Below are 20,488 nucleotides of genomic sequence, written 5' to 3' on the forward strand. Positions count from 1 at the left end.
TTCTAGCAGATGTAGCAGATCTGCTGGCAGATCACCTGGATTTTGTGAAGGCTTGGTTTTAGGCTTTGTTAGGGTGGGTCTATTTGAATTTTGCCCTTAGTTCTAAGGTATAGCACTTAGTCATGGAATGTGCTTCCTAATCATAGGGCATGGCCTTTTTAGAGTTTTGTTGAAAAGCTTGAAGTGTTTACCAAACTCCTCTAATTTGGAGAGACTTGAACTCTAAAGTCTGTCTTTCTATTGAAATTTCTGCCCAGCGTTTTCCGCCTTCCAGCTATTCTTTTCCTGTGGGCTCATTAGAGTCTCTCCCTATGGATATGCATTTACAAAGTCAGCAAGGACTTGAGGGGGTATCCATATATAGATTTTTGGCCCCCTCCTTTCCCATATTTTCCCCACCTCTCAATTGCAAACTTCTCTGGCAGCTCCAAACTCTCATCTCAGATTCTTCAGCCTAATAAGACTGCTGCTTTTTGCTTGAACTCCAGTCCTCATGCTCCAGGCAGACCGGGGAGTGCCTTCAGGAGAAAAGCTGGTTAAATGTGAATCTCACAGAGTTTACTTCCATTCTTTCGAGGCTTGTATCCCCCTAATTTCTGCCTGCTTTTGGTTACTCTCTGAGGACATTATACAGTTATTTTAATATTTTGTCCATAATTTATAGTTGTCAGCAAGTGGGTTTCATCTGATACAAGCTACCCTGCCATTATCAGAGCTGGAAGAAAAAAGAATTGATAAATAAGGTAGTCATGTCTACTATCACTACTTCTATTCCATATTATACTGGAGGTCTTAACAAGTACAATAAAACAAGAAAAAAGAAAAGGTATATGAATTGGAAAGGAAGAAACAGAACTTGAATTATTTGCAGATGATATGAAAATCCAAAATAATCTATAGAAAAAGCCTTTATAATTACTATAATTAGTAAGAGTTAAGGAAGGATGCTAGGTATTAGAGCAGTATTTTAAAAATCCGCTGCTTTCCATAAATCAGCTTCAGGTCTCTTAAACTATACTTTAAGAACATTAAAGATTTGTCTCAGATTTGGAGCAACTTTACGATCCCAATTCTTGTTCACATTTATCTGCTTTCTTGAAGCAATCTGAGTTTTGTTCTCTGTTATTTGCTACCAGAAGAGCTTTGGCAAAAGAGAAGAGATTTCCCTGCGATCAGATATAGAGAAGATGGACAAGGGGTCCCTTGCTTATGGGGGGTGGTGTGGGCCTGCTGGAGTAGAGTGAGGAAGCTAAACCAAAATGAGCTCTTTGGAGGCAAAAACTGTATCTTGTTCACTGCTGTATCCCCAGCTGCTAGCACACTGGGTCTGATGCTGACTAAGTCAATGTCTATTGGCGGAACATGGTTGCTCTTGATAAGTATTTGAAGGCCTCACATAGAGGAGGAACTGACTCAACCTGCAGAGGATGTCAGTGCCATCTGAGGACAGAGTGGTCAGAGTTGGAGGACCTTGAACTCCTGCCCAGAAGGATTCAGGCAGTGGTTGAATGAATACCTGGTGGAGGTTTAAAGAAGGGATTCAAACAGCAGCTAAGAATTTGTACTTTGACCTTCAGAGTGGAAAATGCAAGAAAAACCAAATAGTAATGTGGTAGCCAGCCTCTGAGATGGCCCTCAATGACTCTTGCCTCCTGGTTTTCATGTCCTTGTGGTCCCTCCCACATTGACTTGGGGCTGGCTCTGTGACTGATAGAATATGGTGGCAGTCATGTAGGTGACTGACTAAGACCAAGTCATAGAAGACATTGCAGCTGTTAGCTGGGTCTCTGATATCATTCACTCCGGGGGAAGCCAGCCCTCAGGTGGTAAGGACATGTAGAGTCCTGTGGGAGGCCCACGTGGAGAGGAACAATCTTGCCAGCATCAACTTGCCAACTCTGGGAGTGGGCCACCCAGCAAGCATACCCTTCTGCCACAGTCAAACTTTCAGATAATTCCAGCCCCAGCTGACATCTGATTACAGCCCCCACAAGAGACCCAGAACCAGAACGACTCACTGAGTTGCTCCTGAATTCTTGACCCATGAAAACTTAGAGAGATAATAAATTACTATTATTGTTTTAAGCCACTCAGGGTTTTTGGGTGATTTATTACACATAACCTTTGAGATTTGGGACTGTGGACTCTCACTCCAGTTCTTTCACTCTAAGGATCTATGCTGTTTTAACATTTTATGACCTCCCTCTGGGTTGCCTTTGACTTGCCACCAGAGACAAGTGTTCTGGGCAGCGTCCCAGTCAAGGATCTACTGGAGGACAAGGATCACTGCCCCAAGTTTGTATTACTGCTAGCTCAGTGACTACACAGTGTAGGTGCCCTTTAAATTGTTTTTGAATAATGAACAAATAAAGGTGAGTTTGTCAGAAACAGGTCCTCTGGCTCTTTGCTGTCTCTTCATGTTCTTCTGATTTTTAGTCTTCCTGACATACTACTCAGCAGAGGGCAGGATAGTGCATCCCTAAGATGCAGGAAAATTCATCTGTTGAAATAGGGAGTTTTCCCAAGTTCCGTGGCTCTGTTATTTTGGGGATAATTGCTTCTTGCAATAAGCTGTAGATTGATATATGACCAGAAAACTATACCCACAAAGCACAGCTAAGCATTTCTGAAGCTGAGGTATCTAGTGACTGTTGGTACAGGTACACAAATTGATTTACCTCATCTTAGAAATAATACAATGCCACCTCCATTAACACACAAAAAGTTTGGATAAATAGAATTTATTTTCATTCTGATTTCCAATAGTAACCAAAATGTTTGAGGATGGCCCAGAAAGCCCTGAAAGATCCAGAAAAGATGCTTTAAGAACTATGAAAAGAAGAATTAATCCAGAGCATAAATGAACCTTGAAAACATTATGTTAAGAGAAAAAGGCCAATTACAAAGGACCACATATTGTGACTCCATTTCTATGAAATGTCTAAGATAGGCAAATCTGTAGAGACAGAAAGTAGATTAGTGGTGGCCTAGGGCAGGAGAAGATTGGGGAGCTGGGGGATGACAGCTAAGGGATGAGGAGTTTCTTTTTGGGGGTGATAAAAATGCTCTAAGATTAGGTTGTGATGATGGTTGTAAAATTATGTGAATCTATTAAAAAACATTGAATTATATACCTTTAGTGAGTGAATAGCATGGTATGTGAACTATATCTGAAAGCTTTAAAAAATAATTAATGATGTTCAGCTGAATTTTTATATTCATCTTGTTTATCCCCCCAGTTTAGTCTCTGAAAATATGTTAGTCATCAGTGATGGAGATGATGACTTTCCAAGGAGCAAACATATCATTGTCCAGACATCATGGATAGCACTCATGTAGAGACATGTCTGTTCCAGCACTTGGCAGTCAGTCTATCTTCTGATCATTGCCATGGTTTTTGTGAGGGGCTTATCTGTTGTTCCCATTCACAGATAATGACCAGGCTGGGAAAAAAGTCAGTGTTCTCATTCTCATCACCAGCCCCACTGCTGGAGCCATGGAGCCAACAACTGGAGGTTGGCATGGTGTCTTCTAGCCCTGCTGGCATTTGTTTGGGGTCTGCAAGAGCAGCCCTAGGACAAGACAAGTAGGAAGGCTTTGCTTCCAATTCTTACCCAACTTGCATCCAAGATCTGCCTTCTTCCAATTTGTACAATGGCCCCTGTAGTAAGCACCTTCAGGAAGGTGGCAATTTCCGGAACGAGTAATCTCAGCAATATGAGGCAAAGCAATATCCATCTTTGGAGGAAGCATCCCTGGCTAGAAATTAGGAGGCTTGGCTTCTAGTCCTGGCCCTGCTATTTGAATTGACCTAAATCACTCCCTGAGTTCTCACTGACCTTGGGTATGTCAGTAAATCAAATTTCATATGGGAGTCAAGGCTTAGAACTGTAAGGTCATCCTCAGTTCTAAATTCCATGAGCTGTTGGTTTACCCACTTGGGGACAAACGTATTTCACCTGTTGAAGGCCAACAGAAAAGGCAGTGAATCTCCACTTGTCTCTTTCCTATTTGCTATCTCTATTGCTTGTAATTGCTGTAGTTTGAAGAGCTTTGGTTACTTTGCCTACTGCCCAGCCAAGGTGCCTGAGCCTTTGTGCCCACCAGGAGGGGTGAGGCCGGGGGAGTGACGGGGCTCCAGAGAAGCTGCCTTTGACCGCTTGAGCCTCTTGTTTGGCCTCCATGGTTTGCCCCATATCTCAGGCAAGGGATATGGAGCAAACCATATCCCAGTGTCACAGAATGGGATTCTGCCCATTATATGACATTGGCAGGAAAGGAATGTAACTTAGAGCATCTTGGATGGCATAGTGCTTGAAAGAGCATCTCAGTGTTTTCTTGCTACTTGCACATAGTGATGCTTGGTGTTCTTTCAGGGTCTTTGGTCACTTAGAGAGAGGAACACAACACAGTTGTCTTCAGGGACGCTCCTTTCTAGTCCTCTGGGTCCCATTATCCCAATGGTCCCCATTGCAGAGGTTCCTCCAGCAGAAGAATGGTTTGCACTCAGCAGGCCTGAAGACCCTTGTGAGGAGCCTCACTGAATAAGCCTAGATGGAAAGAAGCCTTGTCGAGCTGCCAGGCTGTGATTCAGCATATGTCATACATGTTCATCGTACAAAATGTGGATGATACAAGCGAAGAGAAGGAAAAAGTTACCCATAGTCTCACTGCTTAGAAGCGACAATAGTCAATCGTTTCCCATTTTTGAGCATTATTTTAAGGACTAGGCACTCTGCTGTGTAATTGCAAACATTATGTAATGTAATTTTCACAACACCTCTCTGAAGTTTGTGCTATTATTTCCCTCTGCAGACATGAAAACTGGGGTTTAGAGAAGTTGGACAACATACCCAAGGCAGCACAGCCGGTAAGTGGCAAAGCTGAGATGAAAATCCAAGCCTGGCTGACTCCAGGGTCGATGTCGTATGTAATCTAATTTCCTAACATTTTGTAGTCTTCTCTGCCAGTCTTTTTGTCTGCACGGTTTTTGTTTCTTTTTATCCTTGCATAATCATGGTCCTGCTGGGTTTTCTGGGGGTCTTCTACCTGCCAGACCCCCAAGCCCTCGGGGGTTCTTGGCTGTTGGATCTCTGCAGAAATCCACACCATAGAAACCGTTTCTGGAGGACTCTAGTGCACTCTACCAATGTGGCAGGTCTGTTTCTGTTTGGCAAGGAGAGGACAGAGTCTCTTTTTCAATCTTTCTTCAGTCCCTAATCTCTTAAAGCTTTACTTGCAATTCCTTTGTCTAAAAAGCAAAGACCAGACAGAGTTACCTGTGTCTGAGACGATCTCCACGGGGTGGTCCAGAGAGCCGTGCAAGGAGCCAGGAGGGCTGGCCACATGTGCCGGCTCAGGCATGTGTGGGCTCCCCAATACCTGAGGCATACAGTAAGGACATTGGGGTACACATCCCAGCAGCCCTGGGATGGGGGATTGTTGAGGAAGGGTCTGTGTGGGGCCCATGCAGGGAATGCAGCCAGACTCTACCTCATGAAACTGCAAACGTCCCTGCCCAGGCAGGGGGCTGCAGTTTGGGGCTGCAGCATGGATACAGCCGCCTGTACAGGGCCTCTCTCCACCAGGCCTTCCCTCCCATCCTCACTGACTCCTGGAACTCGCTCTATCGCCACCCCCCACCCTCGTGTCTTTTTGTTCCTTCCAGTTTTCAGGAACATCAAATAAAAGCTCTTTCAAGAGACTCCCTTGAGGCCAACAGCCAAGAAACCACATTTTGTTCTCCCGTTCCAGCAGACGAGCCAGCTTGATGGGATTTGGCCCCTTTAATAGAGAGAAGCTCTTCCCTGAGATTAGACTGTTTTGGGCCTGATCCTCAACTTTGTAGGCCCTCAGGCTTAAGCCATGAGAAAAATATTATAAAGAAAAAGTGAGGGAGACCTTCAAGAGGGCAGAGGAGTAAGATGTGGAGATCACCTTCCTCCCCACAAATACATCAAAAAATACATCTACATGTGGAATAACTCCTACAGAACACCTACTGAACGCTGACAGAAGACCTCAGACTTCCCAAAAGGCAAGAAACTCCCCACATACCTGGGTAGGGCAGAAGAAAAAAGAAAAAACAGAGACAAAAGAATAGGGACGAGACCTGCACCTCTGGGAAGGAGCTGTGAAGGAGGAAATGTTTCTACACACTAGGAGCCCCTTCACTGGCAGAGACAGGGGTTGGCTTGGGGGGAAGCTTCGGAGCCATGGAGCAGAGCGCAGCCACAGGGGTGTGGAGGGCAAAGCGGAGAGATTCCTGCACAGAGGATCGGTGCCGAGCAGCACTCACCAGCCCGAGAGGCTTGTCTGCTCAGCCGCCGGGGCGGGCGGGGGCTGGGAGCTGAGGCTCGGGCTTCGGTCGGATCGCAGGGAGAGGACTGGGGTTGGCGGCGTGAACACAGCCTGAAGGGGCTAGTGCACCACGGCTAGCCGGGAGGGAGTCCGGGAAAAGGTCTGGAACTGCCTAAGTGTCAAGAGACCATTGTTTTGCAGTGCGCAAGGAGAGGGGATTCAGAGCGCCGCCTAAATGAGCTCCAGAGACGGGCGCGAGCCGCGGCTATCAGCGCGGACCCCAGAGACGGGCATGAGCCGCTAAGGCTGCTGCTGCAGCCACCAAGAAGCCTGTGTGCAAGCACAGGTCACTATCCACACCTCCCCTCCCAGGAGCCTGTGCAACCCACCACGGCCAGGCTCCCATGATCCAGGGACAACTTCCCCAGGAGAACGCACGGCGCGCCTTGGGCTGGTGCAACTTCACGCCGGCCTCTGCCGCCGCAGGCTCGCCCCGCATTCCGCATTCTGTACTCCTCCCTCCCCCCCCGGCCTGAGTGAGCCAGAGCCCCCTAATCAGCCGCTCCTTTAACCCCGTCCTGTCTGGGCGAAGAACAGACACCAGAGGGCGACCTACACACAGAGGCAGGGCCAAATCCAAAGCTGAACACCAGGAGCTGCGCAAACAAAGAAGAGGAAGGGAAATTTCTCTGTGCAGCCTCAGGAGGAGCAGATTAAATCTCCACAATGAACTTGATGTACCCTGCATCTATGGAATACCTGAATAGACAACGAATCATCCCAAAATTGATGTGGTGGACGTTGGGAGCAACTGTAGACTTGGGATTTCCTGTATCTGACTGACTAGTTTCTGATTTTTATGTGTATCTTAGTATAGCTTTTAGGTCTTGTTATCATTGGTGGATTTGTTTATTGGTTTGGTGGCTCTCTCCTTTTTTTTTTAAATTACTTTAAAAACTTTTTTTATTTTAATAATATTTTTAAAAATTTTACTTTAACAACTTTTTAATTTAATTTAATTTAATTTTATTTATTCTTCTTTCTTTTTTTTTCTCCCTTTTATTCTGAGCTGTGTGGCTGACAGGGTCTTGGTGCTCCAGCCGGGTGTCAGGCCTGAGCCTCTGAGGTGGGAGAGCCGAGTTCAGGACATTGGACGGCCAGAGACCTCCCGACCCCACGTAATATCAATTGGCGAGAGCTCTCCCAGAGATCTCCATCTCAACACTAAGACCCAGCTCCACTCAACGACCAGCAAGCTCCAGTGCTGGACACCCCATGCCAAACAACTAGCAAGGCAGGAACACAACCCCACCCATTAGCAGAGAGGCTGCCTAAAACCATAAGTTCACAGACACCCCAAAACACACCACCAGACATGGTCCTGCCCACCAGAAAGACAAGATCCAGCCTCATCCGCCAGAACACAGGCACCAGTCCCCTCCACCAGGAAGCCTACACAATCCACTGAACCAACCTTACCCACTGGGGGCAGACACCAAAAACAACAGGAACTACGAACCTGCAGCCTGTGAAAAGGAGACCCCAAACACAGTAAGTTAAGCAAAATGAGAAGACAGAGAAATACACAGCAGATGAAGGAGCAAGGTAAAAACCCACCAGACCAAACAAATGAAGAGGAAATAGGCAGTCTACCTGAAAAAGAATTCAGAGTAATGATAGTAAAGATGATCCAAAATCTTGGAAATAGAATGGAGAAAATACAAGAAATGTTTAACAAGGACCTAGAAGAACTAAAGAGCAAACAATGATGAACAACACAATAAAGGAAATTAAAAATTCTCTAGAAGGAATCAATAGCAGAATAACTGAGGCAGAAGAACGGATAAGTGACTGGAAGATAAAATAGTGGAAATAACTACCGCAGAGCAGAATAAAGAAAAAAGAATGAAAAGAATTGAGGACAGTCTCAGAGACCTCTGGGACAACATTACATGCACCAACATTCAAATTATAGGGGTCCCAGAAGAAGAAGAGAGAAAGAAGGGTACTGAGAAAATATTTGAAGAGATTATAGTTGAAAACTTCCCTAATAGTGGAAAGGAAATAGTTAATCAAGTCCAGGAAGCACAGAGTCCCATACAGGATAAATCCAAGGAGAAACATGCCAAAACACATATTAATCAAACTATCAAGAATTAAATACAAAGAAAAAATATTAAAAGCAGCAAGGGAAAAACAACAAATAACATACAAGGGAATCCCCATAAGGTTAACAGCTGATCTTTCAGCAGAAACTGCAAGCCAGAAGGGAGTGGCAGGACATATTTAAAGTGATGAAAGGGAAAACGTACAACCAAGATTACTCTACCCAGCAAGGATCTCATTCAGATTCGACGGAGAAACTAAATCCTTTACAGACAAGCAAAAGCTAAGAGAATTCAGCACCACCAAACCAGCTTTACAACAAATGCTAAAGGAACTTCTCTAGGCAGGAAACACAAGAGGAGGAAAAGACCTACAATAACAAACCCAAAACAATTAAGAAAATGGTAATAGGAACACACATATCGATAATTACCTTAAATGTAAATGGATTAAGTGCTCCAACCAAAAGACCTAGACTGGCTGAATGGATACAAAAAGAAGACCCATACATATGCTGTCTACGAGAGACCCACTTCAGACCTAGGGACACATACAGGCTGAAAGTGAGGGGATGGAAAAAGATATTCCATGCAGATGAAAATCAAAAGAAAGCTGGAGTAGCAATTCTCATATCAGACAAAATAGACTTTAAAATAAAGACTATTACAAGAGACAAAGGACACTACATAATGATCAAAGGATCAATCCAAGAAGAAGATATAACAATTGTAAATATTTATGCACCCAACATAGGAGCACCTCAATACATAAGGCAAATGCTAACAGCCATAAAAGGGAAAATTGACAGTAACACAGTCATAGTAGGGGACTTTAACACCCTACTTTCACCAATGCACAGATCATCCAAAATGAAAATAAATGAGGAAACACAAGCTTTAAATGACACATTAAACAAGATGGACTTAATTGATATTTATAGGACATTCCATCCAAAAACAAATGAATACACTTTCTTCTCAAGTGCTCATGGAACATTCTCCAGGATAGATCATATCTTGGGTCACAAATCAGGCCTTGGTAAATTTAAGAAAATTGAAATCATATCAAGTATCTTTTCTGACCCCAGTGCTATGAGACCAGATGTCAATTACAGGAAAAAAACTGTATAAAAATACAAACACATGGAGGCTAAACAATACACTACTAAGTAATCAAGAGATCACTGAAGAAATCAAAGAGGAAATCAAAAAATACCTAGAAACAAATGACAATGAAAACACATGGCCCAAATCCTATGGGATGCAGCAAAAGAAGTTCTAAGAGGGAAGTTTATAGCAATACAATCCTACCTCAAGAAACAAGAAACATCTCTAATAAAAAACCTAACCTTACACCTAAAGCAATTAGAGAAAGAAGAACCAAAAAACCCAAAGTTAGCCAAAGGAAAGAAATCATAAAAATCAGATCAGAAATAAATAAAAAAGAAGTGAAGGAAACAATAGCAAAGATCAATAAAACTACAAGGTGGTTCTTTGAGAAGATAAACAAAATTGATAAACTATTAGCCAGACTCCTCAAAAAAAAAGGGAAAAGACTGAAATCAACAGAATTAGAACTGAGAAAGGAGAAGTAACAACTGACACTGCAGAAATACAAAGGATCATGAGAGATTACTACAAGCAGCTATATGCCAATAAAATGGACCACCTGGAAGAAATGGACACATTCTTAGAAAAGCACAACCTTCCAAGACTGAACCAGGAAGAAATAGAAAATATAAACAGACCAATCACAAGCACTGAAATTGAAACTCTGATTAAAAATCTTCCAACAAACAAAAGCCCAGGACCAGATGGCTTCACAGGCAAATTCTATCAAACATTTAGAGAAGAGCTAACACCTATCCTTCTCAAACTCTTCCAAAATATAGCAGAGGGAGGAACACTCCCAAACTCATTCTACGAGGCCACCATCACCCTGATACCAAAACCAGACAAAGATGTCACAAAGAAAGAAAACTACAGGCCAATAGCACTGATGAACATAGATGCAAAAATCCTCAACAAAATACTAGCAAACAGAATCCAACAGCACATTAAAAGGATCATACACCATGATCAAGTGGGGTTTATCCCAGGAATGCAAGGATTCTTCAATATACACAAATCAATCAATGTGATACACCATATTAACAAATTGAAGGAGAAAAACCATATGATCATCTCAATAGATGCAGAGAAAGCTTTCAACAAAATTCAACACCCATTTATGATAAAAACCCTCCAGAAAGTAGGCATAGAGGGAACTTACCTCAACATAATAAAGGACATATATGACAAACCCACAGCCAACATCGTTCTCAATGGTGAAAAACTGAAACCATTTCCACTAAGATCAGGAACAAGACAAGGTTGCCCACTCTCACCACTATTATTCAACATAGTTTTGGAAGTTTTAGCCACAGCAATCAGAGAAGAAAAAGAAATAAAAGGAATCCAAATTGGAAAAGAAGAAGTAAAACTGACACTGTTTGCAGATGACATGATACTATACATAGAGAATCCTAAAGATGTTACCAGAAAACTACTAGAGCTAATCAGTGAATTTGGTAAAGTAGCAGGATACAAAATTAATGCAGAGAAATCTCTTGCATTCCTATACACTGATGATGAAAAATCTGAAAGTGAAATTAAGAAAACACTCCCATTTACCATTGCAACAAAAAGAATAAAATATCTAGGAATAAACCTACCTAAGGAGACAAAAGACCTGTATGCAGAAAATTATAAGACACTGATGAAAGAAATTAAAGATGATACAAATAGATGGAGAGATATACCATGTTCTTGGATTGGAAGAATCAGCATTGTGAAAATGACTATACTACCCAAAACAATCCACAGATTCAATGCAATCCCTATCAAACTATCAGTGGCATTTTTCACAGAACTAGAACAAAAAATTTCACAATTTGTATGGAAACACAAAAGACCCCGAATAGCCAAAGCAATCTTGAGAAAGAAAAACGGAGCTGGAGGAATCACGCTCCCTGACTTCAGGCCATACTACAGATCTACAGTAATCAAGACAGTATGGTGCTGGCACAAAAACAGAAATATATATCAATGGAACAGGATAGAAAGCCCAGAGATAAACCCACCCACATAAGGTCACCTTATCTTTGATAAAGAGGCGAAAATATACAATGGAGAAACGACAGCCTCTTTAGTAAGTGGTGCTGGGAAAACTGGACAGCTACATGTAAAATATGAAATTAGAACTCTCCCTAATACCATACACAAAAATAAAATCAAAATGGATTAAAGACCTAAATGTAAGGCCAGACACTATAAAACTCTTACAGGAAAACATAGGCAGAACACTCTATGACATAAATCACAGCAAGATCCTTTTTGCCCTACCTCCTAGAGAAATGGAAATAAAAACAAAAATAAACAAATGGGACCTATGAAACTTAAAAGCTTTTGCAAAGCAAAGGGAACCATAAACAAGACCAGAAGACAACCCTCAGAACGGGAGAAAATGTTTGCAAATGAAGCTACTGACAAAGAATTAATCTCCAAAATATACACGCAGCTCATGCAGCTCAATATCAAAAAAACAAACAACCCAATCCAAAAATGGGCAGAAGACCTAAATAGACATTTCTCCAAAGAAGATATACAGACTGCCAACAAACACATGAAAGGATGCTCAACATCACTAATCATTACAGAAATGCAAATCAAAACTACAATGAGGTATCACCTCACACCAGTCAGAATGGTCATCATCAAAAAATGTAGAAACAATAAGTGCTGGAGAGGGTGTGGAGAAAAGGGAACCCTCTTGCACTGTTGGTGGGAATGTAAATTGATACAGCCACTATGGAGAACAGTATGGAGGTTCCTTAAACAACTAAAAACAGAACTACCATATGACCCAGCAATCCCACTACTGGGCATATACCCTGAGAAAACCATAATTCAAAAAGAGTCATGTACCACAATGTTCATTGCAGCCCTATTTACTATAGCAAGGACATGGAAGCAACCTAGGTGTCCATCGACAGATGAATGGATAAAGAAGATGTGGCACATATATACAATGGAATATTACTCAGCCGTAAAAACAAATGAAATTGAGTTATTTGTAGTGAGGTGGATGGACCTAGAGTCTGTCATACAGAGTGAAGTAAGTCAGAAAGGGAAAAACAAATACCATATGCTAACACATATATATGTAATCTAAAAAAGAAAAAAAGGTTCTGAAGAACCTAGGGGCAGGACAGGAATAAAGACGCAGACGTAGAGAATAGACTTGAGGACACGGGGAGGGGGAAGGGGAAGGGGAAGCTGGGACGAAGTGCAAGAGTGGCATTAACATATATACAGTACCAAATGTAAAATAGATAGCTAGTGGGAAGCAGCTGCATAGCAAAGGTAGATCAGCTCGGTGCTTTGTGACCACCTAGAGGGGTGGGATAGGGAGGGTGGGAGGGAGATACAAGAGGGAGGGGATATGGGGATATATGTATACGTATAGCTGATTCACTTTGTTATGCAGCAGAAACTAACACAACATTGTAAAGCAATTATACTCCAATAAAGATGTTAAAAAAAAAAAACTTAAAAAAAAAAGAAAAGAAAATGTGAGTTAAAAAATAAATGCTCCAAACTCTGCTTTCTGACTTGTGCTAAGAATAATAACAGGTAAGACTGTGTCAGAAATCCAAGCTTCAGGCGGGCCTGGAGCCACACACTCAGCAAATGTGTCTTGTATTGAAGTTAGAGAAGCTATAACGATTCTTTCTGGTAAAGGGGGAGTCATTTTTCTTTTTTTCTGCATGTTTCCAAAGTGGAGATGCCCTCTGGTCTGTGTCCTGGAGGAGGAGTGTTGGAGTGGAAACCTCCATACCCGTTTCCACCACTTACTCAGTTCTTCACCTGGGCAGGGAGTGGCTGATGTTCTCTCAGAACCCATCAGACCTTGATCCACATCATTGGGGGTTGTCACTGTTCTTCCAAAGCAAAAATATCCCACCGCATCTCTCTAGACCATCTGCCTCCTGTGTGCGTAAGAGAGTCCATGGGCCCTCCTCGGCTTCTGACTCCCATAAGTATGCACACTTGGGTCAGGGCAGGGGCCAGTTTTGAGAAGTAACTGGGTGTGTGAGTCCAGCCTGGGGTCCTCCATGAAGCTGGCAGGGTATGAGGAGACCCACCAGGAATATAACCCAAGGCACATGTGCTAACATAGTTTAGCAGAAAGCCCTATTCTTTGGAGTCATTGGTACTATGTGGCCCACTAGTCAGGATGATCCTCTGGTGTGCATTTGGCACCCCCATTGTGTGTGTTCTCTTACCACTGAGAATCTTGGAGAAAGAGGAGAGTGAAACTTGGGTCCTCTGACCTCCAGCAACTTCCAAAGTACTCGACCTTGAACTCATGCTCCAGCTGCCCTCCATACGGGTCTTACTTTCTCATCCCCTGTGGGGCGGTTTTCTTTCCTAGAGTCAATGTCCGAAGAAGCTTCTCCAGTCTTTGTCATATGTGTCAAAGTTTTATTATCTCCTTTTGATCCTTTTCCTGTGCCTACTCCTCTTTTCTTTTTTCGTAACACTCTCCCCAACTTGACTATCTCTGCCAATCTTTATCCATCCCTGACCCACATCAAAAAGGAAGTAGAGACACACCCACATCTATTATGATTATGCTTACGTGTGATACATGCATGATGCATTGTGTGTGCCTGTGCACCACATTCCCATGAATATCGCTGGATTTTGAATGCTGTAATGTTCTTTATAGAAGCAAAAAAAGTTGCCCCAGATGCATTTTATAACTTTGTAATTAAAGTAGCCATTACAATAATTAAATTTGGTGTTTTATAAGGACTATCATAGTACAGTACTAGGCAATTAGTGAATATTTGTTGAATGAATGTTTGAATGGAGGAAGGCTATGAAGGAAAAATAAACGGTGGTAATAAAAGTTTAAAAACATTAGATTTTATTTTTAACACTATATACAGTGAAGAGACAGCATAAATGGATCTTACTGTATTGTAGAAAAGGATATGATTAACAGATTTACATATATTATTACCATAGTACCTTTGTTGAGAATTTCATCTGCATTATTATTATATCTATATTTGGTCTAGCAACAGTTCACTTTCAAATTATGCAAAGTGAACACGGATCAATCTTGCTTATGCACAACGTGTATGTAGACAGCACCCCTTAAACTTTCTTCAGTTCCTTATTTTTAATGAGATTTATGCATAGATTTTTAAAATGTTTTAATTAAAATAGTGAAAAATTTCAATATAAATTCTGTGATTATTCATGATCACAACTATTAATGGTACATCAAAAATGGTGACATAGGTAAGAGAAGCTGTGGGTTATTTGCCTGTCTTGCAGGCCAGGTATTGGGTTGGCCAAAAAGTTCGTTTGGGTTTTTCTGTAAGATGTTATAGAAAATCCCAAACGAACTTTTTGGCCAACCCAATATAGGATCACCACTTTCTCTCTCTTCATAAGAAAGTGTAGGACTTTCACTTCTGGTCATGGTGGAGTAACAGGAACCACATTTACTAACCAGCCTTAAATAACCAACCAACAACTAGTGTGTGTGTGTGTGTATATATATATACATATACATATACATATATATATATATATATATATGTATGTATGTATATATATATAACATTTTCAAGACAGTGGACACAGCCAAAAAAATGACAGTTTTCCTTAAGAGATGAAAAAAATGTGCTAGGCCCTCTAACTGCCTGCATCCTCCTTTGAGAGAGTATCCAGGCAGTGTTGCAGGGAGGGGAAAGCCAGGCAGAGCCTGGCAGACTCCCTGAGTTGAGAAGAGATAGCTGACAGTTTGGGGAGATGAAGGTGGCTAGAATTCAGAGGACTGGGCACCAGGGAGGTGAAAGCCACACAGAGGAATCCTGAGATCTGCAGAGGGCAGCCCCCAGGTATTCAGCTGAATACTGACTGGTTCGTGGATATGAGGAAACTACTCAAGGCTGGTAAAAGAACCATCTGAAAGAATTAGAGGTAACAATGCTTGACACTCACACAGGATGGGAATAAAGCTTACTCCCATCAGCCAGAATAGAGAACCTCATGATTCATGGGACATTTGGTAGGGTACATAAAGTGTCTTTCTTCAATAGAATAATTAAGTCTAATCACGGTTCTGGGTCCACCTAAGAAATCTTAAAGTCAAGTCCCAAATAGAGGGGAATTCCCTGGCAGTCCAGTGTTTAAGACTCCATGCTTTCACTGCCAAGGGCCTGGGTTTGGTCCCTGGTCAGGGAACTAAGATCCCAGAAGCTGTGCAGTGTGGCCAAAACAAACAAACAAACAAACAAACAAAACCAACCTCAAGAATATTTATAAGAATTTAAAAATAGACATCACCCAACAAGGTAAAATTCACAGTGTCTGGAATCCAATAAAAAATTACCAGACATGTAAAGAAGCAGGAAAATATAATCTATAATGAGAAGAAAACTCAATAAACAAAACCAGTGCAGAACTGCCAAAGATGTTAGAATTAGCAGATAAGACATTGAAGCAATTATTTGGATGGTATTCAGTATGTTTAAAAAGTAGAGACATGGGGGATATAATAAAAAATGCAATCAAACTTCTGGAAATAAAACAATGTCTGAGATGAAGAATACACTGAATGAGATTTATGGCAAATTAGAAATTTCAGAATAAAAATGATTTTTTTAATGACTTGGAGTTATAGCAATAAAAATTATCCAAAATGAACCACAGAGAGAAGAGAGAAAAATAAAGAACAGAGTATCAGTGGACTTTTGGGACCTTAAGCAATCTAATAAATGTATAACTAGAGGCCATTAAGGAGAGACTCCTTCATAAAGCAGAAAAATATTTGAAGGAAAAATGGCTGAAATTTTCTAAATTTAATAAAAATTATAAACTCACAGATACAAGAAGCTCAATAAACCTAAAGCACAAGAAACACAGAAAAAAATATATACCAAGGTATATCATAATCAAACTGCCAAAAACCAGTGATAAAGAGAAAATCTTAAAATCAGCACAGTAAAAAGACATATGATATATAAAAGAACAAGATAAAGATGATAGTAGATTTCTTGTTAGGAACAAACCAGCTGAGAGGACAGTGGAACAACATATCTAAAATAATAAAAGACTGAAAAACAAACAAAAAATACCTTTCACACTAGGAGCAAAATATCTTTCAAAAGTGAAGGTGAAAGAAAGAGTTTCTTTTTTTTTTTTCTTTTTTTAAATTTTATTTTATTTATTTATTTATGGCTGTGTTGGGTCTTTGTTTCTGTGCGAGGGCTTTCTCTAGTTGCGGCAAGTGGGGGCCACTCTTCATCGCGGTGCGCGGGCCTCTCACTATCGCGGCCTCTCTTATTGCGGAGCACAGGCTCCAGACGCGCAGGCTCAGCAATTGTGGCTCACGGGCCCAGTTGCTCCGCGGCATGTGGGATCTTCCCAGACCAGGGCTCGAGCCCATGTCCCCTGCATTGGCAGGCAGACTCTCAACCACTGCGCCACCAGGGAAGCCCAGAGTTTCTTGAATATAGAAAATTGAAACAGTTAATCACCAGCAGACTCCCCGAATGTGAAATGTCTAAGGAGTTCCTTCAGGCAGAAGAAAAATGATACTGGAAAGAAATACGAATCTACACAGAGAAATGCAGAACACTGGAAATAGTAACTACTTATATATGTAATATTGTTCATTATTACTTAAATTTGTTTAAAACATATTGACTGTTTAAACAAAAACATGAATAATGTATAACAATAGTGCATGGGTTGGGAGTAGGGAAATAGAAGAATACTACTATAAGATTCTTACATTATACATGAAGTGATATCATGTCACTTAAAGGTAGACTGTCAAAAGTTAAAGATATATCCTATAAACCTGAAGCAACCACTAAAATAACAAAACAAAGCCAGCAAGCAGATAAAATGGAGTCATAAAAAATTCACTTAATCCACAAGAAGATAGAAAAGGAGGAAAAAGTGACTAAAGAACAAATGGAACAAATAGAAAGGAAATACCAATATGCTAGGCTCAAACCTAATCATGTTAGTAATTACACTAAATGTAAATAATCTAAACACTCCAATAAAAGGCAGAGATTTTCAGATTGGGTAAAACAGCAAGACCTAAGTACATGCTGCCAACAAGAAACACATTTAAATATAAAAATCCAGATAGGTGAAATGTAAATGATGCTAACACTAATCAAAATACAGCTGGAATGGCTATAGTAGTATCAGAAAAAGTAGATTGCAGAGCAAAGAGCATTCCCAGTGATTTAAAAAAATGTTGATTTCATAATAATAAAGAGATTGATTCATGAAGAGGACATTATGATTCTAAATGTTTATGCTTCTAATAAGAAAGCTTCAAAATATCTGAAGCAAAACCAGATGAAACTGCAAAGAAAAATAGATAAATCCACAATTATAATAAAAGGTTTGAATAACCCTCTATCAATATGTGAGAAAACAAGTAAACACAAAAATCAATACAGGTGTAGAAGGTTTGAACAATACTGTCAACCAAGTAGATCTGTATGACATTTATAGAATATATAAGTCTCAGTAAATTTCGAAGAATCCAAGTAATAGAGATACGTTCTATGACCACAATGGAATTGAATTAGAAATCAAATTAAATTCTAAGTCAATAACAGGAAGATCTTTTGAAAATCTCCAACTATTTGGAAACCAAATAACAAGCTTTTAAATAAACCATATGTCAAAGAAGAAATCGAAAATGAAATTAGAAAGCATTTTGAGTGGAATGAAAATCAGAATAAAACATATCAAAATTTCTGGGATGCTACTCAAGCAGAACTTAGAGAGACATATACAACACCTATATTAGAGAAGAAGAAAGGTCTTAAATCAATAACCCCAGCTTCCACCTTAAGACCCTAGAAAATGAAGGGCAAAATAAATCCAAGACAAGGTAAAAAAAAAAAAAAAGGAAATGATAATTAGAATGAAAATCAGTAAAATGGAAAACAGAAAACAATAGAGAATATCAATGAAATCAAAAGTTAGTTTTAAAATAATATCAATAAAATTGGCAGACATCTAGCCAGAACAGTCAGGAGAAAAGGAGAGAAGACATATATACATTGTCCATATCAGGAATGAGACAGATAACATCATTAGAGATTCTACAGGCAGTAAATGGATAATAGGAAATATTCTGAACTACATTTTTGCCAACAAATTTGACAATAAAAATGAAACAGGTGAATTCCTTGAAAGATACACTATCAAAGCTCACTTGAGAAGACATAGATAGCCTGAAAAACCCTGTATCTAGTGAAGAAATTGAATTTGTAGATTAAAACATTTCCACAAAGTAATTCCCAGGCCTAAACATCTTCATTGGTGAATTGTACTCAACATTTAATGAATAGCACCAATTTGTGCAAATTCTTCTGGACAATTGAAAGGGAGGGAATATGTCCCAACTGATTACCCTGATACCAAAACAAGACAAAGACGTTGTTAAGAAAGAAAGAGAGAAAGAGAGAGAGAGAGAGAGAGGGAGGGAGGGAGGGAGAGAGAGAGAGAGAGAGAAAGAAAAAGAAAGAAAGAAAGAAAGAAAAGAAAGAAAGAAGGAAAGAAGAAAGAAAAAAGAAAAAGAAAATTGCAACCCAATATCCCTCACGAACATAAGTACAAAAATTTTAAACAAATTTTTGGCAAATCAAATCTAACAATATATAAAGAGGATAAACAAATGGAGTTCATCCCAAGAATGATGGGTTGGTTTAACATTTGAAAATCAACCAATGCAACTTATAACAAAATCCAACATCCATTCCTGAAAAATAATTTCAGAAAACTAGGAACAGAAGGTAGCCTGATAAAGGGCATCTATGTTTTCCCCTAAGATTGGGAACAAGGTTAGGATGTCCACTCTCACCATTCTGTTCAACATTGTACTGGAAGTTCTAGCCACAATAAGGTAATAAAAATAAATAAGAGGCCTCCTTATTGGAAAGAAAAAAAAGTTAGAAACTAACAGTATTGATCCCAAGGCTTACTATAAAGCTTCAGTAATTAAGATGGTGTGTTATTGGCATAAAAGAAGACAAAACTTCAATGGGATAAAATAGAAAGTCCAGAAATATACCTGCACTTATATGGACAACTAATTTTCAACAAAGGTGCAAAGACAATTTCGTGGACAATGGCTAGTATAGTCTAGTCAATTAACTAGTGCTGTAACAGTTGAATATCCATATGCGAAAAAGGAACTTAAATCCATACCTTATATCATATGCAAAATTAACTCAAAATGAATCAAAGACCCAAATGTAAAACCTAAAATTATAACATTTCATAGTGGAAAATCTTTGCAACCTGTTTTTTTTTAGCATAATGGGGTATCATTTATATACAAAAACCTGCACGTATTTAATAAATATCATTTGATGAATTTGGACATATGTATACACCCATGATACCATCACCCAATTAAAGTGATAAACATATCCATCACTTCCAAAAATTTCCTTGATCAATTTTTTTGATGTGTGTGTGGTAAAAACACATAACATGAGATCTACACTCTTAAAAAAATTTGAAGTCACAACACTGTCTTTAACTATAGGGATTATGTTGTACAGCAGGTCTCTAGAACTTATTCATCTTGTATAACTGTAAATTTATACCCGTTGAATAACTACTCCCTACTTCTCCCTCTTCTCATGCCCTGGCAACTGCCAGTCTATTTTTTGCTTCTATAAATTTGACTATTTTAGATACATAAGGGGAATCAAGTGTCCCTCAACAGATGAATGGATAAAAAAAATGTGATATATACCTACAAAGGAATCTTATTCAGCCTTAAAAAAGAAGGAAATTTGCAACTACATGGATGGACCTAGAAGACATTATGCTAAATGAAATAAGCCAGTCACAGAGGCAAAATTTTATTTGATACCAAAAGCATGATCCATACAAGTACAAATTGATAAATTAGAGTTCATCAAAATGTTAAAAGTTCACTTGTCTATAAGATACTGTTAAGAGAATAAAAAAGC

The 20,488-nt window shown here is 40.0% G+C and overlaps 1 protein-coding gene and 1 long non-coding RNA gene across 3 annotated transcripts in view; one reads left to right on the forward strand and one right to left on the reverse strand.

Annotated features, from left to right (window-relative positions):
* LOC309646222 (S-adenosyl-L-methionine-dependent tRNA 4-demethylwyosine synthase TYW1) overlaps nt 1-20,488 on the forward strand; it is a 229,241-nt gene that overhangs the window by 200,495 nt on the left and 8,258 nt on the right. Inside the window, exons 16-17 of one of the 2 annotated variants that reach the window (XM_082432336.1) lie at nt 4,816-4,870; nt 7,370-8,317. In XM_082432336.1, the coding sequence (XP_082288462.1) occupies nt 4,816-4,821 (6 nt within the window). In that variant the 3' untranslated portion in view covers nt 4,822-4,870; nt 7,370-8,317. Of the gene's footprint in view, nt 1-4,815; nt 4,871-7,369; nt 8,318-20,488 lie in introns of those variants that run through there. The other variant, XM_082432337.1, reaches the window with a different exon arrangement.
* The window catches only part of LOC309646299, a 181,392-nt gene that overhangs the window by 29,077 nt on the left and 131,827 nt on the right, over nt 1-20,488 (reverse strand). The gene's annotated exons all lie outside the window — the stretch shown is intronic.

The sequence above is a fragment of the Balaenoptera physalus genome, assembly GCF_965194825.1.
Source record: "Balaenoptera physalus genome assembly, chromosome: 16".
Taxonomy (NCBI): domain Eukaryota; kingdom Metazoa; phylum Chordata; class Mammalia; order Artiodactyla; family Balaenopteridae; genus Balaenoptera; species Balaenoptera physalus.